The sequence below is a fragment of the Littorina saxatilis genome, linkage group LG9, assembly GCF_037325665.1.
Source record: "Littorina saxatilis isolate snail1 linkage group LG9, US_GU_Lsax_2.0, whole genome shotgun sequence".
Classification (NCBI taxonomy): domain Eukaryota; kingdom Metazoa; phylum Mollusca; class Gastropoda; order Littorinimorpha; family Littorinidae; genus Littorina; species Littorina saxatilis.
The window spans coordinates 50,641,702-50,668,454 of NC_090253.1; the positions used below are offsets into that span (position 1 = coordinate 50,641,702).

General features: G+C 42.4%; 1 protein-coding gene across 1 annotated transcript in view; it reads left to right on the top strand.

Moving 5' to 3' along the window:
• The window catches only part of LOC138976375 (sodium-dependent serotonin transporter-like), a 45,988-nt gene extending 30,618 nt beyond the window's left edge, over window positions 1-15,370 (top strand). Inside the window, exons 3-14 of the mRNA XM_070349235.1 lie at window positions 138-337; window positions 829-1,022; window positions 1,758-1,896; window positions 5,001-5,135; window positions 6,078-6,181; window positions 6,847-6,971; window positions 7,756-7,868; window positions 9,528-9,656; window positions 10,924-11,023; window positions 12,619-12,719; window positions 13,640-13,807; window positions 14,539-15,370. Of these exons, the coding sequence (XP_070205336.1) occupies window positions 138-337; window positions 829-1,022; window positions 1,758-1,896; window positions 5,001-5,135; window positions 6,078-6,181; window positions 6,847-6,971; window positions 7,756-7,868; window positions 9,528-9,656; window positions 10,924-11,023; window positions 12,619-12,719; window positions 13,640-13,807; window positions 14,539-14,616 (1,586 nt within the window). The 3' untranslated portion in view covers window positions 14,617-15,370. The remainder of the gene's footprint in view (window positions 1-137; window positions 338-828; window positions 1,023-1,757; window positions 1,897-5,000; window positions 5,136-6,077; window positions 6,182-6,846; window positions 6,972-7,755; window positions 7,869-9,527; window positions 9,657-10,923; window positions 11,024-12,618; window positions 12,720-13,639; window positions 13,808-14,538) is intronic.
• The last annotated feature ends 11,383 nt before the right edge of the window (window positions 15,371-26,753 follow it).

Below are 26,753 nucleotides of genomic sequence, written 5' to 3' on the forward strand. Positions count from 1 at the left end.
TTTCCTTGTTATTGTTAACCGAAATAATTAATTCGACATTAAAATTCATGGGTAAGCCATCTTCACTGCAGCATTTGCGTTTCTTTTGCCTCTGAGTTTATGCAATAAACCATCCATCCATCCATCCCATGTTTCAGGCATAGGTCTTGCGATTTGTGTGATGACGACGTACGTGGCCTGGTACTACAACACTATCATAGCCTGGGCGGTTTACTTCTTCTTCTCCTCCTTCCGCGACGTTCCCCCATGGCTCAGCTGTAACAACACCTGGAACACGGGCAACTGCACCACCTTCGCGGAAAGGATCGTACCTGAGATACCTGTCTGCTCGCAGCAGGTGACATGATTGTAGTCTGAATGGCTATCCGTCGATCTGGAGGGCTGTGTGTGTGTGCATGTGTTTGTGTTTGTGTGTGTGTGTGTGTGTGTGTGTGTGAGTGTGTGTGTATGTGTGTGTGTGTGTGTGTGTGTGTGTGTGTGTGTGTGTGTGTGTGTGCATGTGTTTGTGTTTGTGTGTGTGTGTGTGTGTGCTTGAGAATGCGTGCTTCTATCGACATTTTAACATTTATGTTAAGAATTAATAATTTGCTACGATCTGAACTAATATTTTAAGCGGGTTTATAAATGATTATCTTACGCCCACCCCCCTCCCCCCCCCCCCCCCAAAGAAGCGAAAATAGAAGAACAAATTATGATGGTTTATAATCATTGTTTAACGACCAAATCAAAAAATACATGGGTGCAAATAACTATTTTAGCACCGAATAGAAAATAAATACATTAAAAAAAAACAAAAAAAACTATCCCATTTTTGTTATCCATGTCCAGACACTCACACGCAACCTGTCAGCCGTGCAGTACGACGTGACGACGGCGAGCTTCGTGACGAGGGAGAACCAGAACACGGTCAACACCACGCTAAACGGGACTCACGTGCTGATCGAGGAATGTCACTGGGAGAAGCCGCCCATGGATCACAGTCAGGAGTTCTACGCCACTGCTGCCTCCACCGAGTTCTTCGAGTAAGACAAAAGAACTCCCAATGCTCCCTTATAACAATATCAACATGTTAACAAAAGCTCTGATCTCCAAAAAAGAAGAAAAAAAAGAAAGAAAAAAAGGAAACATGTGTTGTGTGTTCTATCAGTATAATGTCCTAATATTTTTTATAATGTTCGTGATGATCATTTACAAGCAAGCAGAGTGTGTCAAAGAAAATGTTCCATTTTTATGTAATGTTATAATGGACAATCAAGTGTTTCTATTGTTATTGTTATTGTTAGCATACAGACAATAACAAGAAATGAAAATAATCACAATAACAACACTTTATGGTTCGTTGAAATAAGTACATTAACAATGCTGTTCGACGCCTCCACCTGTCTGTTAACGATGCAAGACATACATTGTACTAATAATCATTCGGACACATATACTACCCTCGTCTCTGCTCCAGAAACTCCACAGAATTTGTGGAGTGACCAACAACGTTCAAAGCGCTATATAAATCTCCCCAAACAATGCACTACAATAAAGAAAACTGTTCGTTATAGAAAGGCTCGACTGTATATTGCTATACAAAACGATTTACATTTAAACAAAAATGGACACATCAGTGATTTCTCTTTTTCAATATTTCGACAGAAAAACTGTCTTCGTCAGGATGGTATGAAAGTCCGGAATGACGGCACGTGATTTGCAGTGTATCATCAATTTACCTGTAAACCAGCATTGTGATTCCTCCCTCATGATTTCAGGCGTGAAGTGCTGCAGCTACAGTTCGCTGACGGCATAACAAGGATAGGGGGAGTCAAGTGGACCATCGCACTGGCTCTGTTCGGCGTGTTCCTGCTCGTCTACTTTGCCCTGTGGAAAGGAATCAAGAGCTCTGGCAAGGTGCGTTGAACAATATTGCAATACACAGTCTGCTGTGTGGTGACATGTTCCGTATGATTTTCTTTCTAGTTTCTGGTTTAGTGACATTTTGGGCGTTTTTCACAGGATTTGTAAATACAATATCGTGATGAGTAAAGAAGATTTTCCTTCACCTTACTTTATTTGGTCTATTTAGCAATAAGGAATGCTAGGGTAACACTTATCCCCTTGCTATAACAAGGCGTCACGAATGGTGCTCACCAGTTTGTCTTAGAAACCTTACGCACAAACAGAATAATGCACTATACCAACGTGCCTCCGAGACGAAAACTAAAACGGGTTGCTGTTCATCCTGCTGATCAGAGCTAAAGCGTGTTCCCTGTTTGTTGCAGGCTGTATGGATCACGGCCACCCTGCCCTACAGCTTGCTGTTCATCCTGCTGATCAGAGCTAAAGCGTGTTCCCTGTTTGTTGCAGGCTGTATGGATCACGGCCACCCTGCCCTACAGCTTGCTGTTTATCCCGTTGATCAGGGCTGTAGCGTGTTCCCTGTGTGTTGCAGGCTGTATGGATCACGGTCACCCTGCCATACAGCTTGCTGTTTATCCTACTGATAAGAGCTTTAGCGTGGGTTCCTGTTTGTTGCAGGCTGTATGGATCACGGCCACCCTGCCCTACGGCTTGCTGTTCCTCCTACTGATCAGAGCTATAGCGTGTTCCCTGTTTGTTGCAGGCTGTATGGATCACGGCCACCCTGCCCTATGGCTCGCTGTTCATCCTACTGATCAGAGCTATAGCGTGTTCCCTGTTTGTTGCATGCTGTATGGATCACGGCCACCCTACCCTACGGCTTGCTGTTCATCCTACTGATCAGAGCTGTAGCGTGTTCCCTGTTTGTTGCAGGCTGTATGAATCACGGCCACCCTGCCCTGCGTCTTGCTGTTCATCCTACTGATCAGAGTTATAGCGTGTTCCCTGTGTGTTGCAGGCTGTATGGATCACGGTCACCCTGCCATACAGCTTGCTGTTTATCCTGTTGATCAGATCAGAGCAAAAGCGTGTTCCCTGTTTGTTGCAGGCTGCATGGATCACGGCCATCCTGCTCTACGGCTTGCTGTTCATCCTACTGATCAGAGCTATAGCGTGTTCCCTGTTTGTTGCAGGCTCGATGGATCACGGCCACCCTGGCCTACGGCTTGCTGTTTATCCTGTTGATCAGAGCAAAAGCGTGTTCCCTGTTTGTTGCAGGCTGCATGGATCACGGCCATCCTGCTCTACGGCTTGCTGTTCATCCTACTGATCAGAGCTATAGCGTGTTCCCTGTTTGTTGCAGGCTGTATGGATCACGGCCACCCTGCCCTACGGCTTGCTGTTCATCCTACTGATCAGAGCTATAGCGCGTTCCCTGTTTGTTGCAGGCTGCATGGATCACGGACATCCTGCCCTACGGCTTGCTGTTCATCCTACTGATCAGAACTATAGCGTGTTCCCTGTTTGTTGCAGGCTGTATGGATCACGGCCACCCTGCCCTACGGCTTGCTGTTCCTCCTACTGATCAGGGCTGTAGCGTGTTCCCTGTGTGTTGCAGGCTCTATGGATCACGGTCACCCTGCCCTACAGCTTGCTGTTTATCCTGTTGATCAGATCAGAGCAAAAGCGTGTTCCCTGTTTGTTGCAGGCTGTATGGATCACGGCCACCCTGCCCTACGGCTTGCTGTTCATCCTACTGATAAGAGCTTTAGCGTGGGTTCCTGTTTGTTGCAGGCTGTATGGATCACGGCCACCCTGCCCTACGGCTTGCTGTTCATCCTCCTGATCAGAGCTATAGCGTGTTCCCTGTTTGTTGCAGGCTGTATGGATCACGGCCACCCTACCCTACGGCTTGCTGTTCATCCTACTGATCAGAGCTGTAGCGTGTTCCCTGTTTGTTGCAGGCTGTATGAATCACGGCCACCCTACCCTACGGCTTGCTGTTCATCCTACTGATCAGAGCTGTAGCGTGTTCCCTGTTTGTTGCAGGCTGTATGAATCACGGCCACCCTGCCCTGCGGCTTGCTGTTCATCCTACTGATCAGAGTTATAGCGTGTTCCCTGTTTGTTGCAGGCTGTATGGATCACGGCCACCCTGCCCTACGGCTTGCTGTTCATCCTGTTGATCAGAGCTTTAGCGTGTTCCCTGTTTGTTGCAGGCTGTATGGATCACGGCCACCCTGGCCTACGGCTTGCTGTTCATCCTATTGATCAGAGCTTTAGCGTGTTCCCTGTTTGTTGCAGGCTGTATGGATCACGGCCACCCTGCCCTACGGCTTGCTGTTCATCCTGTTGATCAGAGCTGTAGCGTGTTCCCTGTTTGTTGCAGGCTCGATGGATCACGGCCACCCAGGCCTACGGCTTGCTGTTCATCCTACTGATCAGAGCTGTAGCGTGTTCCCTGTTTGTTGCAGGCTGTATGGATCACGGCCACCCTGCCCTACGGCTTGCTGTTCATCCTCCTGATCAGAGCTATAGCGTGTTCCCTGTTTGTTGCAGGCTCGATGGATCACGGCCACCCTGGCCTACGGCTTGCTGTTCATCCTACTGATCAGAGCTTTAGCGTGTTCCCTGTTTGTTGCAGGCTGTATGGATCACGGCCACCCTGGCCTACGGCTTGCTGTTCATCCTACTGATCAGAGCTTTAGCGTGGGTTCCTGTTTGTTGCAGGCTGTATGGATCCCGGCCACCCTGCCCTACGGCTTGCTGTTCATCCTACTGATCAGAGCTATAGCGTGTTCCCTGTTTGTTGCATGCTGTATGGATCACGGCCACCCTGCCCTACGGCTTGCTGTTCATCCTACTGATCAGAGCAAAAGCGTGTTCCCTGTTTGTTGCAGGCTGCATGGATCTCGGCCATCCTGCTCTACGGCTTGCTGTTCATCCTACTGATCAGAGCTATAGCGTGTTCCCTGTTTGTTGCAGGCTGTATGGATCACGGCCACCCTGCCCTACGGCTTGCTGTTCATCCTACTGATCAGAGCTATAGCGTGTTCCCTGTTTGTTGCATGCTGTATGGATCACGGCCACCCTGCCCTACGGCTTGCTGTTCATCCTGTTGATCAGAGCTGTAGCGTGTTCCCTGTTTGTTGCAGGCTGTATGGATCACGGCCACCCTGCCCTACGGCTTGCTGTTCATCCTGCTGATCAGAGGCTGCACCTTGCCCGGGGCAGTGGACGGCATCAAGTACTACCTGAATCCTCAGTGGGAAAAACTTCTCGACATGGAGGTAGGCTACAGCAGTTGTTTTTCTCTCTCTGAACGATGGTCAATTAATTAGGGGCAATGGCAAGTGAGCAAGCAAGTGAACAATCGAAGAATCGCGAGACAGACAGACAGACAGAGAGGGAGACATACACACGGACGGACGGTCAGGACGGAATGACGGACGGACGGTCAGGACGGACGGTCAGGACGGACGGTTAGGACGGACGGACGGACGGTCAGGACGGACGGACGGACGGACGGTCAGGACGGACGGACTGACGAACGGACGGGCAGGGCGGACGGACGGACGGTCAGGACGGACGGACGGACGGTCAGGACGGACGGTCAGGACGGACGGACGGACGGACGGACGGACGGACGGACGGTCAGGACGGACGGACGGACGGTCAGGACGGACGGACGGACGGTCAGGACGGACGGACGGACGGACGGTCAGAACGGACGGACGGACCGACGGACGTCCGTCCGTCCGTGTGTCTGTCTCCATCTCTGTCTGTCTGTCTCGCGATTCTTCCTTTGTTCACTTGCTTGCTCACTTGCCATTGCCCCTAATTAATTGCCCCGACAGACAGACAGACAGACAGACAGACAGACAAACAGACAAACACACAGACATACAGGCAGGCGGACAAACAGACAGACAGCCAGCCAGACGGACAAACGGAAAGACGGACTGATAACGGACATAAATAACACACAAATGGCGTATTGTTAAACTGTTCGGACCAAAATAATACAGATAGACAGGCAGGCAGAACAATAAATGAAAAAAACTTCATCCAGTGGATGTTAAAATGTATGATTATGTTTTTGTCGTTAAACGTTTACGCTCAAAAGAGGCCTTTTTGTAAATGCTTCATAAAACTTCACAGAAATGTTAATTTGATTCATTAATTCTTGTAAAATATAACAGTACAATATAACCAAATGTTGCTGTTGACAGATTTGGATAGATGCGGCGGCACAGGTTTTCTTTTCGCTTGGACCAGGTTTCGGCGTGTTGCTGGCATTGTCCAGTTACAACAAATTCCACAACAATTGTTACAGGTAAAATATTGAATACCCGGCCGTTACACCGGTTTCATTTCTAGAGTGTATACGTGAACGTGACATGTCCAATTGTTACAGGTAAAATATTAAATACTCGTTATTTTTCCATGAAGAGTTGATTAAAAAGGCATTGGCCTTGGATGGTATATTCACAGACTAAACACAAAGCTTCTGATTTCACAAAGAAATGAAATAACACAAATCTCGCCAATGTTGTGACACAGTGACGTAAAATAAATGAGTTTATGATAAGAAATGAACATCGTAATGTCCACGTTAATAGTGGAATGAACACAGAACTCAGTTTTTGATATGGAACAAGAAACCGCTGATGAAAAGAACTAGAACAAGATACCAATGTTAAGGTACTCACCAAATACGAACATCACACATATGGACCGGTTTCGACAATGCGTCTGCGTCAGCATACACAATCAAGTACAACAAAATAGATAGACAGCGATACAAAATAAACATAATAAGAACAGAGAAATACGAACAAAGTCTAAGGGAACATAACATAATTCTTATTCTCTGCTATTTCACTCTCTAAAAATCGTATAGTTTGTATTGCCTTGATTGGATGCAAGCAACCCTTAGAGCAGTATCTCTTTTGATGTCTGAGCCTTGCACAATTCATGCATTATTTTGTGTCGACACAGGGATGCGTTAATTACGAGCGCCACCAATTGCCTGACGAGTTTCCTGGCTGGTTTTGTCGTTTTCTCCGTGCTGGGCTACATGGCCCACGCACAGCATCGCTCTGTTAAGGATGTGGCCAGACAAGGTCAGGGTCATCTGTCTGTTATATTTTTGTACTCATTACTATCATCATCATCATCATCATCATCATCATCATCCTCGTCATGATCATCATCATCATCATCATCATCAACATCATCAGCATCATCAGCATCATAATCGTCGTCGTTGTCGTCGTGATCATGATCATGAGCATCATCGTGATCATGATCATGATCATCACCGTCGTTGTCGTCGTCGTCGTCGTCGCCTTTGTGATCATCGTACTCCCGTTTCTGTTTTCTCTTCCCCAGCCTTCGATGTTGTTATCGCCATGAGCATACGTAATGATCGCCGATGGCAGTGGCATTGTCATCGATGTTTATTGTTTCGTCACATCATTTTTCGTCCTCATTGATGTCGTCATCCTTTTCCTCCGTCTACAATTCACTAGCAATAGCATCATCATCTTGGTTGTTGTCTCTACCATTCGCCTCTTGTTGCTGGTATCAACAAAATACATCGTTGTGTCGTCTTTATCGTTCGATCTTATGACCTTATTCCTGATCTTAATAAATGAATAATGGTAAGATAATGCCAAACCTATCATTCAAGTTGCCTTGGACAAAATGAACAGTTGACCTGCTGCATTATATATTATAGTATTATACGTTATTCATGAGGGAAGAATTAAGTAGAGTAATGTATTGATTTCTCAAAGTGTACAACCCTTCGTTGATTTGGAGGAGACGGACGCCACACAGTAATATGACGACACAGTTGTCCTTGCTGCAGTAGAGTCAACAATGTTATCCATTGTGTGTTTTCAGATGTGGGACTGATCTTCGTCGTGTACCCGGAAGCAGTTGCCACCATTGGGGGAGCCTCGTTCTGGTCAATCATCTTCTTTTTCATGATTATCACCCTCGGCTTGGATACCACGGTACGGACGATGCTGCACACAGTTGTCGCCCTTACCAGCATAGCTTGGCTGTGGTTGCTTCCCTTACTTTAGACTATACACACTTAAAGATACGACTGCAGTCGATTTCAGATACAGTGGACGCCGCTTAATAAAACCGCGGTTAATAGAGCCAGCCGCTTATAAAAGCCAATTTCAGACGGTCCGGATTTATCACTATATCTTATGTATTAGAAAAAGCCGGTTAATAAAACCAACCCGCCGCTTATTAAAGCCAGTTTTCTCTGAGAAATCACGTAGTTTGTCACTAAAACTCACATTATCTTGTTCTGATGTTTCTTTCTTTATTTGGTGTTTAACGTCGTTTTCAACCATTCAAGGTTATATCGCGACGGGTTGTTCTGATGTGGAAGACGCCCAACAAACAAACACTCATACAATCGTTCTTCTCTGCCGAGTAATGATTCGTGACGGTAACAGTGAAATTATTGATGTACCGAAGTGATCAAAGTACACGTACATGTACATAATTAAAACAAAAGTTCAACATCCTTCGTGAAGTTTTGTTTTGATTCAAACAAGTGTAAATGACGAAAGAAAGTGACTGAGTGACGTAAACAAAAGAGAAGAATGTTTTTTCTTCTCGTATTCCTGGACCGCCGGTTAATAAATCCGCCGCTTATTAAAGCCATTTTTCGTCAGTCCAGAAGTGGCTTTATTACGCGGCGACCACTGTGATTTTATTCGAACTATGATGCATTCCTGTCAGCATGTTAAGATACAGGTAATATCACTGAAATCGTTGGGTTAAAAAATGACCATGACTTTCTCCTTCATTTGTGTTTAATGTCCACCCTCCCCCTCTTTACCTCTCTCTTGTTCTTTTTCTCTGTCTCTCCCTCTCTCCCCCTTCTATCCCCTTCTCTCTCTCACCTGCGCTCTCTCTCTGTCTCTGTCTCTCTCCCTTTCTCTCTCTTTCTCTCTCTTCCTCTCCCTCTCACTTGCTCGCTCTCTCTCTCTCTCTCTCTCTCTCTCTCTCTCTCTCTCTCTTCCTCTCCCTCTCACTTGCTCTCTCTCTCTCTCTCTCTCTCTCTCTCTCTCAACATTTATGTGAACTTTTTGCAGATGATACCACAATTATGTTTTCTTTGTATACAGTTGTTCATTATCGGAATTATGGTTTATTGTGACAAAATCACGAAGATTTGGCTCTGTAATACATTGTTTTGCTGAGCTAATGTATTGTTGGGTTACTTTCCGTTTATCTTCATTGCTTTACACCCAATTTTGAACACTACCTTATGATCTACAATGCTTCTACATAATGCGCTTCATGTACATAAACTTATATGTTCTACCATTAATGTTTTTATGTAACCTTTTTTTTCCCTAGTCATAGTTATAGTAAAATAGTTTAGTCCCTCTTTAGGGCGAGGGCCAGATGCAAAAAAGCATATCTATGCTTATTCTTGTCACCCTCGAAAAATAAAGATTTGTCATTGTCATTGTCATTGTCTCTCTCTCTCTCTCTCTCTCTCTCTCTCTCTCTCTCTCTCTCTCTCTCTCTCTCTCTCTCTCTCTCTCTCTAAAATAGAACATACCCCGAATGCAAGAGCGCTTTCATTTTACCGTTCGCATTTCTACTCTAACCAAAATGTTGTTTATTCATCTGATGCACAGTTCGGAGCTCTGGAAGCGATCATAACAGGAGTCCTGGACGAGTACCCCTCGCTGAGAAAGAAACGGGAACTGTTCGTGGCGGGTATCATGGTCTACTGCTTCCTCGGCAGTCTGGTTACTGCAACTTATGTAAGTACATAATATGTCAAACAAATTAAAAACAATCGTAACCAAATGACGCAGATCTGAGAAACAGAGGGATGTAAGCGCTTTAGGTATCGTACTATGCTTCCTTGGTAGTTTCGTCACTGCGATCTATGTACGTACTGATTAAAAAAAAAAGATCCTAAACTGTTACCAAATTTGAAAAAAAAGCAAAGCAAAGACTGACACGCTCTACATTTCCTAGACACTGTTCTGGTACTTGTGTGATCACAATGTGTAACGCCCTTTTAAGTATAAACCTTAGTAAACAAGAAATTCCTTCGAGGTAGGAAAAACACCCCCGTTGGTCAAAGGGAAATAACCATTCTCACTGCACCCATTCTCACTGCCACCAACTGAGAAGGTTATTTCCCTTTGACCATGAATATGTTTCTGTATAAGTCCTTGTAGAATCTTAATCCACCAATAACTCCCTAACCGTGTGTTTGACTGGTCCCAATTTTGTAAGGACCGTCTCAGGAATGTATAGAACCTGTTCACCAAGTTTGGTGACGATCGGTCCGTTCATTCTTGAGATCTATATGCGAACACAAACACACAAACACACAAACAAACAAACAAACACATCGACCGAAACCTATACACACCCCTATACCGGGGGTGTAATAATGTGTTCATCAGGTATCACACTTATTTAAAATGTGTACTGTCTTCAAGTAACACTAAAACGTTGTATACACTGCGTGTTATGGAGAGAGAAAAAGGTTTGAAGGTATTTTGTTTTGTTTTATATGTAAAGGAAATCTACCCCTTACGCTTATCACCAGAATGCGTGTTCAGTATCACACACTGCTCATCATAACTTTGTTTAATATGTTCCATTAATGTCTGGTTAAAGGCATATGTACGCGCTCCCGTGTTTACAAAGTGTAGTTTGCCCATAATCAATGTCAAACGCACCATAAGACCATATAATGACGATATGTCACCATGCGCGGACCATAATACATGCATTACAGCTTGTTCTAGCCTCTGAAAAAGTGAGGATGTCAACAAAGCCGCGGTGTTAGCTCCCTTGCATCAACGTTACATGTGTTGCCAAATCTATAAATAGGACGATCCAGATCAAAATGAAAATGAACATATCTCAACATTGAAGGGGTCCTAGACCACAATATTTTGCAGGGAACTTAATTTAGCATGTCTCCAGCTGTTGGTAAAGCAATTAGCGTGTATAGTCATCGAGTACATATGGCTTTAAGTTAATGTACTTTCCTTTTGGACTGTGCAGGGTGGTATCTACGTGGTGCAGCTGTTTGATACCTATGCCGTCCCCATCTCCATCCTTCTCGTCGTCTTCCTGGAGGCTGTTGCTGTCAACTGGATTTACGGTCAGTGTTTTCTTTCTCGCCATACAATCATAATACTAATAATGAATAGCTCTTAGAGTTTCATAGTTCTCACCATGTCTGTATAGTGTATGTATTAGTTACTGTGATACCAAATTGTCTTACCCATGTATGTATGATGCTATGCGCCAGTGATGTATGAATGCTATTTATTTTTGTTTTTATCACACAGCAAGCTGCTTTCCTCGTGTATTTTTTATGTTCATTCATGTATTGTACACTTGGCAATAAATTATCTATCTATCTATCTATCTATCTTATAAAGCGCATGTACCGAGGGTTTAACCCTGCTCAAAGCGCTGTACAATTATTGGCCAAGAAAATACTACAACGACATGACATTATTTACAGTGCAAGCACACATATACAAATAATGATAATGTCAGCTTATATAGCGCGAACCAATGTAAACTATGCTCTCCACGCTTTACAAATGTGACCCTCCACCACGAAATGAGTCGCATGTCACCTCGCGCGGTTCTGCGCTAGGCTTAGTATAAGTCCGGGGAGTGTCTGGTAACAGTGTGAGGGTCACTTTAGTCACAGGCTTATAACTCAAACAGTTTTCGCTCTTTTTTAAAACGGTTTTCACCACTGGATAGAGCATACAAAAACTCTTTAGGAAAATGTAAAAATATGAAAATCATGCAAAGGTGACATGTGACTCATTTCGTGGTGGAGGGTCACATATTAGCTATTAACTATATGTCAACACACACTATAAATAGGGATGATTATGAAATGTAACAGCGCACTGCTTGCGACGGAGTTAATAATAATATCTTAACACAATAAACATCTCATTACAAGAATGGATGGAAGGCTGACTGGCTAACTCGCTGAATGAATACATAGAGATTAATTGGTAGATGGCTTGTCCAGTTTGTGTAGTGAATGATAAAACTTAATCTTGACCTTAACTGCAATGGACTCAGTTCTAGGTTACCACAACGGGGCCTACCACAATGAGACACCACTGTACTGACATTGACCGAAACAGTATATGATGTCTCGACATGTATTTCTCTCTCTCTCGACTGTATACAGAGATAAGAACAGCCTCGCTTTCATCTAGATCCTGCCTAAAAACAATGTTCAGACCTCATGTTCAGACTCGGCGTAATGATTCGGAAAGGACTACTTTTTAGCGGTCAACTTCAGTCGTCCGCATACTCGAAAGTAAAACAGAGATGTAGAGGTTATATGTTAATTGGATATGTGATCCAAACAGGCCTTTTGGTCAATCTCGATGGCAGTTTATTCCACTCGCCCTACGGGCTCGTGGAATAAACTCCCATCTCGATTGACCAAAAGCCATGTTTGGATCACAGATCCAATTAACGTATATTATTCCGTACATGTAGTTGCACAAAATGTTCAAACGGACTGAAAACTAAAAACCGACGGACAGACACCAGAGTAAACCGGTTAAATATCACGCGTTGGCTTCATAGAACAACAACAACAGCATGCAGAAGCAACAACACAAACAAAAACACCAACACCAACACCAACACCAACATCAACATTAGTGAAATAAAGCATCCGGCTGTTTTATCGGTGGGGAACTGTTTCAGGGGTTGACCGGTTCAGTGCGGACATCCAGAGCATGCTGGGATCGCCGCCAGGAGCGTTCTGGAGAGTGACGTGGACCTACATCAGTCCTGTATTCCTGCTCGTGAGTCAACTCATTGTGTGTGTTTGTGTGTGTGCGTGTGCGTGGGTGTGTGAGTGACTGTGTGTGTGTGTGTGTGTGTGTGAGTGAGTGAGTGTGTGTGTGTGTGTGTGTGTGTGTGTGTGTGTGTGTGCGAGTGCGTGTGTGTGTGTGTGTGCGAGTGCGAGTGTATGTGTGTGTGTGTGTGTGTGTGTGTGTGTGTGTGTGTGTGTGTGTGTGTGTGTGTGCGAGTGCGTGTGTGTGCGAGTGCGTGTGTATGTGTGTGTGTGTGTGTGTGTGTGTGTGTGTGTGTGTGTGTGTGTGTGCGAGTGCGTGTGTATGTATGTGTGTGTGTGTGTGTGTGTGTGTGTGTGTGTGTGTCCAATCATGTTGGTCTTGTTTCTATTCCAAGCGTTGTGTGCACAACCACTGTGCACCTTACACAGAACCACGCAACCTGAATAGTTTGGACTGCATGGTCTTTGTTTTAGACGATATACAACTACTGTACTCTATCCACATAACCCTGTACGCCCAATAGTTTGGACTGATTTGTATTGCAGGCTTTTGGCATAGCTACTGTACACTATCCACAGTACCCCAGATTTGATGGTCTTGTTTCCGTCGCAGGCGTTGTTGGCACCACTTCAATACACAGAACCAGAACCATGAACGCCTTATATTTGGAACTCGTCGTGGCACAACTAATGTGAATTATACACCAAAACCTGTACGCCAAATACTATGGACTGTTGTTGTTTTGCAGGTATTATACTAGTTTTCGGTGGGCAACTCGCCCCCACGCCAGTACGGCGACTAGCTACCACTACCCTTAGAAGGACAAGAAGAACAAGACGAAGAACACGAATTGTTGGTCCATGAGTGTACATGCACTTTCAACATATAAACTTTGTACGCCAAATACTTTGGACTTCTTTGTGCAGACTTTGTTCGTGTTATCGGTGGCCAACTCGCCCCCACCCCAGTACGGAGACTACCAGTACCCTTACTGGTCCATGACTGTGGGCTGGCTCATCGTCTGTTCCTCCCTCATCTGCATCCCCCTCTACATCGTCATCTGCTTCTTCAAGTCTTCAGGCACCTTCGTGGATGTAAGAACTATGTGTTGTGCAGGGCAGTGTTGTGAGAGGGGTAGTGGCGGCGATGATGGTGATGGTGGGTGAGGTGAGAGGGGTAACTTAGTTTTATGTTGGTACACATTATGCGAAAATGTTGAGATGCAAAACAACTCGCTTGAATGTATTTTCTTCCCCAAATATAGCCATATTTCGGCAAGTTGCTAAAATTCGTATGCTGCCCATTGCGTCCGTTTTTAACCAATGTGAAAAAGATTTATACTTTTTGCCGATATGACGGAAACGTTTTCGGCGATTCTAAAGAAGAAGCGGCGTGTTGCCGAATCCTAACGACTTTCATGGACTGGAATATGTTACCAGTGATAGCTGCATGGAGCCTGATACTTTGACAGCATGGCGCTGAGTGTCATACGAGGGTTGAAATAACATTGTGTGAATAAATAAGAACATTTTCCGTTTTGATGTATTCATTTTAATGGACAATTAAGTGTTGTTATTGTTATATGCCAGAGTTAAAGCAAAGGACTCTAGAAAAGGGACGATAATGGCAAAACTGTCATGCAATCCCCCTCCCTACACACACACACCCACACATACACACTCCGACACGCACACACACAGTTTCCGATATGCAGTGGTTACAGGTATATGGTCTTGTAATTTCTTCTAACGCTAAATTATACACAATTAGTTTTCTCCTACTATAACGTATGTTACACATATTGCTGTTTTTGCTTCTTTTGCAGCGTCTGAGGCAGATGATAACGCCAGCCGAAGTTCCCTCCCACTTACCCATCAAAACGGGAGGTCCAGTGTTTCTGTAAACGGGACATACCGTCCTTAATTCAACAAATGCTCTTTTTTTGGCTGGATCGCTTCCTTATTTCAGCCGAAGAACAAGCCAAACCGCTGATCATTTTCAGCGGGCTGGACCTCATGACTTGTCAGTCGAAGAAGACGTCATCATCAAGTAACGAACAAGACAAAAAGTTCCATATTTTCTGCGAGCTGGAGCCCACGTCATCGAACGCAAAAAAACCGTCAACATCTGAAGAAAAACAAACACGTCCATATTATTATGTCGAACAACATTTCAAATCCTGCCGAAGAATACATCGACATTAGCTGGAGCACATGCCAATATCTGCCCAAGAACATGTGGATATCTGGCGAAGAACGCGTCATTACAAGTCGATTAACTTATCCCTTTCTTCTGGACCACACATCATTACATTCGTCTCAATCAGAGAACAAGCCTTTTGAACTGAGGATTCGTCATTTCCTGTTTGAGATGACGTCGCAAGCCACAACGTCACGCCATTTTCATTTGGAGTAAAAGTACTGGGCGGTCACAACTTTTTTGTATGATGGAAGATACGACATTTTGGGTGTGATGACACCAGGATATATACAAGAACACTTTGTTGGGGTTAACTTCCTACTAAAGGAAATCATTTGTTTTGATCGTTTTGACTGTAACACATAGAGTCAACAGGTATTATTCTTGGGTTTAAACCGAGCGTACCCCGCATTCAAACGGTGTATACATCTACAGGTTAGTCTAAGACAAAAGGCACACTAAATGCACCTTTTTTGCAGAGGGGGGGGGGGGGGGGGTGGGTGGGTGGGTGGTATACTGTTTAAAAAAAAAACAAACTTGTTTTGATGTTGAAGATACTTTTGATTGGAATGTAACGTACGACATTTTTAATGTTATGAGCTTTGTGCACAAAATGATCCCGCACATGTAATTCATCTCTTTAGCAGTTCGACAGAATAGACAATGCTGTTGGTAAATTAGTTCAGTACATCGTTATGCATAGAAGTAGCGTATTGATTTTGCCCATACAGTCTAATCACTTTCCCATTAATGGTATACGATCGATGATGTCATGCGTATCATACGGAATCACTGACATTCACTTTGAATTACATTTGTGTACCGTCTGCAAAGTCAGGACTCGTTGGCGTTACTATACAACAGTTTAGTTTTCATGTCATTTCGGATTTGGAACTTTGTGCATTGTTGCTGTAAACAGCACAAAACGTCCTCACAATAATGTTGTGTTTAGAACATGCTGATAATTATTCATTTTATACAGGCCCACTCAGCTTCGTGAAAACGGTTCGCATCTCTGTCTCAGATGTGGCCAGATTTTATCATGGGGATAAGACCATCTCTCCACTTGGTCACCTAGATAGATAGATAAGATAGATAATTTATTGCCAAGTGTACAATACATGAATGAACATAAAAAATACACGAGGAAAGCAGCTTGCTGTGTGGTAAAAACAAAAATAAATAGCATTCATACATCACTGGCGCATAGCATCATACATACATGGGTAGGACAATTTGGTATCACAGTAACTAATACATACACTATACAGACATGGTGAGAACTATGAAACTCTAAGAGCTATCGGAACCCCAATAAAAGTATGCAGAATAAGATAGGATCTCCCCCCCCCCCCCACTATCAACTACTGTAAGAACTGAACATGTTCCATACTGATAAAATGTACCTCTAAAACAGCACATAAAACAGAAATGAACATCCTGGGTGCTCTCAGTGTGCAGTGGTCATTGTTCAAAGAACTACATTTGTAAATGGCACTGGTGCCTTTTTTTTGGAAATTAATTGAACCCCCCAAAATCTAAATCACCACAGCATGCAGTTAGGGAATTAAACCAATTTGGTGTGGGATGGGTGGGTGTGTGTGTGTGTGTGTGTGGGAGGGGGGTATAATTATGGTCTTCTCCAATGCAAAAGCCTGACCAGATCTGAGACAGTGGGGAGTGGGCCTGTAAACGTCGTATACATAGGGGACTTAACTTCCCTAAATTTTCTTTTGTCTGTTTTTCAAACAACTGAATGTGAAAGGCATTCCGTGTATATCATAGCATAGTGAGTAGTACATCGTGTGGGGACAGTTCAGTTGAAGAGGGAAAGATTAGTATGTCAATAATGACAGAGACGCTGTAAACAGTGTCAATGGACATCATTGTTGAATGAATAATGACAATGGTAAGTTGTACAGTTTCAGTGAGACGAAGAGATCAAAGAAAGCATCTTTTTGTGTGAAAATAAGGATTTTTGTTTCCTGATGAGGTTTGCTTTTCGTTAAAGAAACGGTCAGAAAAAGTGATATAGTGCATCTTTGTGTTTTGATAAAAATGCATGACATAATTATAGTAGTTATGTTTTTTACAGTATAAGTAGGTGTGTGAGTTGTTCAATAGAAGTGTCAGAAGAATTAGTAGACTTGAAGTGTTTTTGCTGTTGCTTTAAGTGTTGACACTTTGTATTTTAAGTGAACGTAACGTCATGACAGTTATTAAATGTGTTTATACAGCCAAGTAATTGTTGTATATGTGTATACCAGTAGGATTTTCTGTGGTGGTTCATTGTATATTTGGTCTGAAAAAGTATGGCCTCGAGACAATCCGAATCAAACGCTCATGCAGTGTACGTGTTCTTCCTTGGTACGTTCTTGCCAATTTTCTCTGACCTCATACGAGTAATTTCAGCTCTGAGCATACCATTCTAGTCAGTGTGTACTTTCACACATACGCTTTGTTTTTTTAAATACTAACATTTATGACCAGTTGCTGTTGACGTCCACTTGTTACTCTTTTGTCAGGCTATCTTGCAATGTTGTGTAAACTTGCAAAGTGTAAGAACAGTAGATCATATAACCAAAGGGAAGTAAGCGCTTTAAACGCATACGCCATCTGTTATGGAGTAAGCGATAGTTTGAAAGTCGCTTGTTCATTTCAATGCTTGTTATTCTCTCAGAGGCCGGGAGATTGGTTCCGTATAATTCTCAATTACTCCATTACACATTTAGAGCGCTTACTTCCCTTTCACTTGGTTATTTGATCTATAAATAGCGCTCTGCATCTTTTCGTGTATATGTAAGAACAGTGTTATAGCTTGTTTGCCAAATAGTTATAATTTTCGGTAATAACAGTACTTTCATTTACTACCTGAGGTTAGTTTCGAAGTGGTGTCGCGATACATTCTCTGTTTGCAAATGAATAAACTGCATGACTTGTGTTTACACCTTAAATGAGTTGAAATACTCAGAATGCACGTGTACTTGTTTCATAGTTTCACACCCATCCGACGTGAAGTATGTGGTGGCGATGGCATGTACATATATGTGAGGTTGCGTTTTATATCCAAGCAAGTACCAAAGTACACCTTTTTGAGCATGTATCTTAATGTTAGTGTTACTGTTTGGTTTTTGTGTGGAAATGGCAGACTTTGCCTGTGTTCTGCAATGTTGATATAATCAGTGTTTTATACTCAATTTTGTACGGAACAGTTATGTGTATGTATAGCTTCCCTACCCCTAATATCTCTCTCTCTCTCTCTCTCTCTCTCTCTCTCTCTCTCTCTCTCTCTCTCTCTCTCTCTCTCTCTCTCTCTCTCTCTCTCTCTCTCTCTCTCTCTCTCTCTCTCTCTCTCTTTCTCTCTCTCTCTTTCTCTCTCTCTTTCTCTCTCTCTCTCTCTCTCTCTCTCTCTCTCTCTCTCTCTCTCTCTCTCTCTCTCTCTCTCTCTCTCTCTCTCTCTCTCTCTCTTCATGGAAAGTAGCAATGCCACGATGTTTCTGGTGTAGGTTATTGTGAAAAGATGATTGTTCACATACAAGTAATACCCTTTTTCACTTCGTGTTTTTGCACTTGTTAAGCATAGTTATAGAAATGTTGTTCATGTGCACTAGCTTATATGAATTTGCCTAACAGGTCTTATATTTTGTTGCACTATGTAGTGTATTATTTCAAGCAGGCAATGTTACTTAAACGTTGATGAAAACTCTCTCATTCATATGTAACCGATTGTGTCACGTCAGCTATCACAGTTCTGTTCACGCTTTTGCAGTCAAGCAGGGCATCTACAACTTGAACACATACCAACATGAAAAATAATAGCCTGGATGCAGTCTCTTTGACAAGTGAGGGTTTCGTAGAATTAATTTTGTAGCTGCCACTAATGCCAAAAAGGCGATGTTAGTGAAGCAAAATGTCCCCACTCCGTACAGAACACAGCACAGTTGTTGATTTCAGTGTCAACATAATGCAGTCAAGTCGTTGGTTAAAGTGTCAACATAACGCTGTAAAGTCGTTGATTTAAGTGTCAACATAACGCAGTCAAGTCGTTGATTTAAGTGTCAACATAACGCAGTCAAGTCGTTGATTTAAGTGTCAACATAACGCAGTCAAGTCGTTGGTTAAAGTGTCAACATAACGCAGTCAAATCGTTGGTTAAAGTGTCAACATAACGCAGTCAAGTCGTTGATTTGAATGTCAATATTACGCAGTCAAGTCGTTGATTTAAATGTCAACATAACGCAGTCAATTCGTTGATTTGAGTGTCAACATAACGCAGTCAATTCGTTGATTTGAGTGTCAACATAACGAAGTCAAGTCGTTGATTTGAGTGTCAACATAACGAAGTCAAGTCGTTGATTTGAGTGTCAACATAACGAAGTCAAGTCGTTGATTTGAGTGTCAACATAACGCAGTCAAGCCGTTGATTTTAGTGTCAAACATAACGCAGTCAAGCCGTTGATTTTAATGTCAAACATAACGCAGTCAAGTCGTTGATTTAGGTGGCAACATGAGGCAGTACCGTTGTTTGGGTGTGTGCGTGTGTGTGTTTGTGTGTGTGTGTGTGTGTGTGTGTGTGTGTGTTTTGTGGGAGGGGGTTGGGGGGGGTGGGGGTGGGAGGGGGAGTGTAAGTGTTCAAGTGGGAAAAAAAGCTCATATTGCACAAAAACCTGCGCAGATCTGGGATAGTTGACATCAGTGATTGTTCACACAATAGGGAGTGTACTTGTAAGTTATGTATGTTGTTATTAAAAGTATAGATCATCAGCTTTGAATGACGACGCTGCTACGCTTGGAAAGTGATTGGGAAAATAACCACAGACATGTTCTGTTGATCATGTGTGAGGAGGTGTGTTTAGCTTTTTGACGGTGTCCGTTTAGCATTTCTTCCCCCTAGTATTCGGAACCTACCGGGTATTTTGTCATGACAGTGATTTACTGTTGTTGCTCCCCCTTTGTGATAGATTTGTTCGTGGTTCTCGTTTTGTAGAGAGTGTTTGTTGGTGTTCCGCTTTTCTTGTGATAGATACGTTATGTAAATATCATGCTGCACAGAGCATGCTGTGTGTTTTCCAGACCCCCGCGGGTTAGGGGGAGTCCCATATTGGTTGGGACGAGAAAGAATTTACCCGATGCTCCCCAGCATGTCGTAAGAGGCGACTAACGGATTCTGTTTCTCCTTTTAACCTTGTTAAGTGTTTCTTGTATAGAATATGGTCAATGTTTGTGAAGAGTTTAGTCAGGCAGTATGTAAGAAATGTTAAGTCCTTTGTTCTGGAAGCTTGCATTCTCCCAGTAGCGTTGCAAGCCCCTGGGGCAAATTTTTGATTAGTGCTTTTGTGAACAAGAAACAATTGACAAATGGCTCTATCCCATCTCCCCCCTTCCCTCCGTCTCGATATAACCTTGAATGGTTGAAAACGACGTTAAACACCAAATACATACAGAAAGAAAGAAAGTGTGTTTTCCATTTTTTCTCTAGAAAGTGTACTTATGTGTTACTTAGTATAGTTGTCTGTGTGTGTGGACTCGCGTTTTCCTGCTCATTGAAGGAACTGTTATGTAAATAGTATATTCATAAATGTGCATTTGATTTTGATGATCATTTGTGAAGGACATATTTTGTATTGAAACCGATGTACATAGCATTATTTTGTGGATGTCTGCATACCTGTTGAAAATGCTTGTTGGTAGTAGTTTAAGATCTGCTTGTTAACTAATTATACAGTTCCTGTTCATGTGAAATCGAATTTTGGATGAATGTGATTTTACACTTCATGATTACCAAATTTGACATCATGTGATTTTATTGTTGTTTTCTTTCGTGGTTTCTATTAATATGTTGACTTTTGATAGTTTTGTGTAATTGTTATTGTTATTTTTAGATTAATTTTAAATTGAAAGTGTTAGTCCGTTTCAGGTAAAATCTCTCAGTGGGACCATCAGCCATGTGATAGTACAGTTTTGTAAATATAAACGTAGCTCTTGTTGATTTGTTCGTTGATGTTAGATAATGCTGGTAGTTAAAGCTTGTGAGGTACTAATAAGCAGATTGTTGATTGGTAAGTTTGATGTTACTCAAGTGTGATATTGACTGTTGGATCTAATAGCAATGCATTGTTAAAGTGCGTGTGAACTATGGGACAGAATCGTTCGTACTGAACCCAAATCTGTGAGTGAATGTGAAGTGTTTATGTTGTTCATGTATGTATATTTGTATATCAAACTTCAATGTTGTGAAGATTTTAGCAATAAGTTGTTTTGTTTTTTGACTCACCATTACAACATGGTGCGATATACTTGTATATCAGGATGTAATATATATATACGTTCCTTTATACCTGCGTAGAACGTCATGTAATTGCCACTTTAGAGATTGCTTTGTGGATGTTGTGAATTTCAGCACTGTGAACTATTATGCACCGCCTAACGCTATGTTTCAGTTTTTGTACCAGGATTTAAACATAAGCAAGTCATGATGGGGTGGATCTTGTCTGCTAAAGATCGCTTACAGATACTCTTACTCACTCACTCACCCACCGATATACTCAGTCATCCACTTTAAAATACACATTCATTTTTGCTAGAGAAATAGAGAGAGAAGCAGAAACTGTTGGATTAACAATATTCCCTCAAGGAACACAATGCCTTACAAATACAATGATGCATGAGTGTACAATGGAGTTAAAAACAACACACAATAGAATAAATAAAATGCAATACAGTAAAGTACAATACAGATCAACACATCACAGTACAATACAACATGCTACCAAACAGCACAATACATTGCAATGGAATACAATACAGTACTACATGATGCTACAAAATACAACAGAACACTACACAATATCACAACATACAAAACATACAACTTTCTGCACTGAGTATGGATACAAGAGTAGATTTGAAGATGACACTATCATTGGATACCAGAGTGTGTTGGTTTTGACGATTGTTTATGAGCGCTAGAGGAATAGTGCACACTGTGACATGTAAAGCTGTAGTGAAAATGTTAGCTAAAAGTAGATATGTGTAACGAGTTTGGTTTGATACTGAATAAATGTGTCGTAGTTAAAAATGGCGGTGGGTTAGTGTGTGTGTGTGTGTGTGTGTAAGTGTGTGTGTGTGTGTGTATATGTGTGTGTGTGTGTGTGTGTGAGAGAGAGTGAGTATGTGTGTGTATGGATGTGTGTGTGTGTGTGTGAGTGTGTGTGTGTGTGTGAGAGAGAGAGAGTGCGTGTGTGTGTGTGTGTGTATGGGTGTGTGTATGGGTGTGTGTGTGTGTGTGTGTGTTCTTATAAAAACCCAGATTTTAAAGGGCCAGTGTCGTTATAATACGACATAAACTTGGCCAAAACATTATTGCAACAAATTTCAAACCCAAATTAAAGCATTAATCCCCGTGTCATTTTATTAACACTTTATATGCCAGAGAAGGCCGTTCACTTAACCTTCAGGATCACCATTTGGATTAAAACAACATTTTTACAGGGATCACGTGACCGCCGCTCAAGTAAGGGTACCCTCAAAATCGACCAGACAAAAACGGAAGAGCCGAATGAAAAATTGACAAAAAATCACAATAGGCAAAACGTTGCAACTTTTACATACGAGAAGAAAGTCAAACCAATTATCTACCCTGAACAGATTGTTTTGTTTTGCTACCTTTCGTATTTCGCGTGCTATGCTATTCCTACTGGTGCAGGTGTCGATCGCAAGAGAGGTCAAAAACGGGACTGTTTGCGTCATTAGGGAGATTCAAGAGACAGCACGTTTCGTTTTGCAGCTCGTTTCGTTTGGTGAATGAGTCACCCCGCGAAACGGAACGTGAAACGAGACGGCATAGGCCACAGACAAGATTTAGATGTATTCACGTTTCGTTTCGGAATGAAGGAAGGGCGATAAATCTTCAAGTGAAATTATCACGTCTGTCCTCGATCAGAATGGGGAAAAAAAACCCTAGGAGGTGGTCCAGAATCGGGCATACTTTGATTATTTTCAGTCCAAATAAATCACACAGACTTTGTTTATACAAAATCACATACGAAGCCAGAATAAAAATTCGATGCGATGACCTACTTCTGCTTCGCCATTTGCTTTCTTCACCATGAAGTTGGATAAATGTACCAGGATCAGCACCCTTCAAAATATTTCAGTTCACAACAGTTGTCTACCTCCAATGAACACATTCTCAGCGCTGAAAGACTGTGAAAGGGTTGATGAATCTAGCAATGCATAAAATGGCCAACAAATAAAACTGTTAGTGTGCAAAAATACTCACAAAAGTTGACGAAATATTGTTCGTTTTTTGGGGGTGGAAAACGTGACTGCGTTTTGACGTTCCACGTTCCGTTTCAGTTGACCTTCACCTTTCCAGCGAGAGACTCCCGAAATGATGACGTTTACCACGACTTCAAAACGAAACGTCCCGACGTTTCGTTTATTAAATCTCCGTAGTGTTTAGGGGTATCACGACACAAAAGTCTGCACTTTAGCAATAACTTAGTGGATTGCTTTGAAACTTTCAGAATATTTTACCAACATATTATATGTACTTCGATCAAAATGTTGGATTGTTACAGGTGTTTGTTAACCTTTGCCGGATGCCGCTTTTGACTACACACTCCCGACGATGCGGGTTTGTCTGAACCCATACATTTGAAAGAGGGTTTTTACCGTTTATTCCTCTGACGACGATGCGGGTTTGTCTGAACCCATACATTTGAAAGAGGGTTTTTACCGTTTATTTCTCTAACGACGGGGTGGGTTCAGGGAAACCCACAGAGCTACTTCAGTGGGTGCATCGAGTTTCTCCCTTCACCGACCTCTTGCAGGGGAGGGAGAGGGGGAGGGAGAGGGGAGGGAGAGACTGAGAGAGACTGAGAGACTAAGAAAGAGAGAGAGAGAGAGAGAGAGAGAGAGAGACTAAGAAAGAGAGAGAGAGAGACTAAGAAAGAGAGAGAGAGACTAAGAAAGAGAGAGAGAGACAAAGAAAGAGAGAGAGAGAAAGACTAAGAAAGATAGAGAGAGAGACTAAGAAAGAGAGAGAGAGACTAAGAAAGAGAGAGAGACTAAGAAAGAGAGAGAGACTAAGAAAGAGAGAGAGACTAAGAAAGAGAGAGAGAGACTAAGAAAGAGAGAGACTAAGAAAGAGAGAGAGACTAAGAAAGAGAGAGAGAGAGAGACTAAGAAAGAGAGAGAGAGAGACTAAGAAAGATAGAGAGAGAGAGACAAATAAAGAGAGAGAGAGACTACGAAAGAGAGAGAGAGACTAAGAAAGAGAGAGAGACTAAGAAAGAGAGAGTGAGACTAAGAAAGAGAGAGAGAGAGAGACTAAGAAAGAGAGAGAGAGAGAGACTAAGAAAGATAGAGAGAGAGAGACAAATAAAGATAGAGAGAGAGACTAAGAAAGAAAGAGAGAGACTAAGAAAGAGAGAGAGAGACTAAGAAAGAGAGAGACTAAGAAAGAGAGAGAGAGAGAGAGAGACTAAGAAAGAGAGAGAGACTAAGAAAGAGAGAGAGAGACAAATAAAGAGAGAGAGAGACTAAGAAAGAGAGAGAGAGAGACTAAGAAAGAGAGAGAGAGAGACTAAGAAAGAGAGAGAGAGAGACTAAGAAAGAGAGAGAGAGAGACTAAGAAAGAGAGAGAGAGAGAGACTAAAAAAGAGAGAGAGAGAGAGAGAGAGAGACTAAGAAAGAGAGAGAGAAAGAGAGACTAAGAAAGAGAGAGAGACTAAGAGAGAGAGAGACTAAGAAAGAGAGAGAGAGAGACTAAGAGAGAGAGAGAGAGACTAAGAAAGAGAGAGAGAGACTAAGAAAGAGAGAGAGAGACTAAGAAAGAGAGAGAGAGACTAAGAAAGAGAGAGAGAGACTAAGAAAGAGAGAGAGAGAGACTAAGAAAGAGAGAGAGAGAGAGAGATTAAGAAAGAGAAAGAGACTAAGAAAGAGAGAGAGAGAGACTAAGAAAGAGAGAGAGAGAGAGAGAGACTAAGAAAGAGAGAGAGAGACTAAGAAAGAGCTAGAGAGAGAGAGACTAAGAAAGAGAGAGAGAGACTAAGAGAGAGAGACAGAGAGACTAAGAGAGAGAGAGAGAGACTAAGAAAGAGAGAGAGAGAGAGAGACTAAGAAAGAGAGAGAGAGACTAAGAAAGAGAGAGAGAGAGACTAAGAAAGAGAGAGAGAGATAGACTAAGAAAGAGAGAGAGAGACTAAGAAAGAGAGAGAGCCTAAGAAAGAGAGAGAGAGACTAAGAAAGAGAGAGAGAGAGAGAGAGACAGAGAGAGAGACTAAGAGAGAGAGACAGAGAGAGAGACTAAGAGAGAGAGACAGAGAGAGAGAGAGAGAGACAGAGAGAGAGAGACAGAGAGAGAGACAGAGAGAGAGAGAGACAGAGACAGACAGTCAGATAGACAGACAGTCAGATAGACGGATAGACAGATAGACGGATAGACAGACAGACAGACAGAGCAACTGACAACAGACATACAGACAGAGAGATACGGACAGACAGACAGACAGTCTCTTGGAGACAAACAGGCTGACAGACACTGTTCCGCCGCTTTGGTAATTATGGGTGTAGCAGAACCCACGCCGTCGGCAGAGGGATAGTTACAATCACTACTACTCTTTAAAAGTATGGGTTTGTGTGAACCCGCGCCATCGGTAGTGTGTATGTAAATTATCATTATCAATAAAGTAGATGTGTACTGCCCGGCAGTACATACCCCAAGCGAAGTCGTCCATCTGTGTGTACATGATTCTCTCTCTCTCTCTCTCTCTCTCTCTCTCTCTCTCTCTCTCTCTCTCTCTCTCTCTCTCTCTCTCTCTCTCTCTCTCTCTCTCTGTGTCTTAAAATGTGTCATCGATGACGTGTTTTCATACTTGCTAATGCGGCAGGCTAATCATGACGTCAAATTGAAACTTCTTGAAGTCTCTCAGAAAGGGACATGAAAACCATGTGGGTGTCACTGGTTTGGGCTGAAAAAAACCCCAACTCCACCTAAAATTCAAGCGCCTATGGGGCTGAATTATGCAGCATAAATTGTGAAACATCAGGATATCTCACACTTTCAATTCTGCCATCATGTCAAATCTGACAACAAACCTACCCACAAAATGTCATAAATATCGGTGTAGAATTGAGACTTAACGGTTTTTAACTGCCAAAAATAAGTTTTTTTGACTGGAATAGTTTGTCTTGAAATTCAGTTTGGGACAACGGACCCACCCACTAAATTTCATAAAGATAGGTGAAAATTTAAATGTAACGGTTTTTAACTGCCAAAATTATGTTTTTCTTCTGGAAAAGTATGGAGTGAAAATCAGTTGGGGACAACGAACCTACCCACAAAATTTCATAAATATCGATGAAGAATTGAGATTTAACGGTTTTTAACTGCCAAAAATAAGGTTTTTTGTCTGGAAAAGTATGTCTTAAAATTCAGTTTGGGACAACGGACCCACCCACTAAATTTCATAAAGATAGGTGAAGAATTGAAATTTAACGTTTTTTAACTGCCAAAATTATGTCTTTCTTCTGGAAAAGTATAGAGTGAAAATCAGTTGGGGACAACGAACCTACCCACAAAATTTCATAAATATCGGTGAAGAATTGAAATTTAACGGTTTTTAACTGCCAAAATTATGTTTTTCTTCTGGAAAAGTATGGAGTGAAAATAAGTTGGGGACAACAAACCTACCTTTAAAATTTCATAAGAATCAGTGAAGAAATAGGATTTAACGATTTTTTAACGGCCTTTAAATCATTGGTGATGTCATCATAACCCAGTCGTTGTAGTTGTCGTCGTAGTTGTTGGTGTTGTTGTTGTCATGTTCGTTGTCG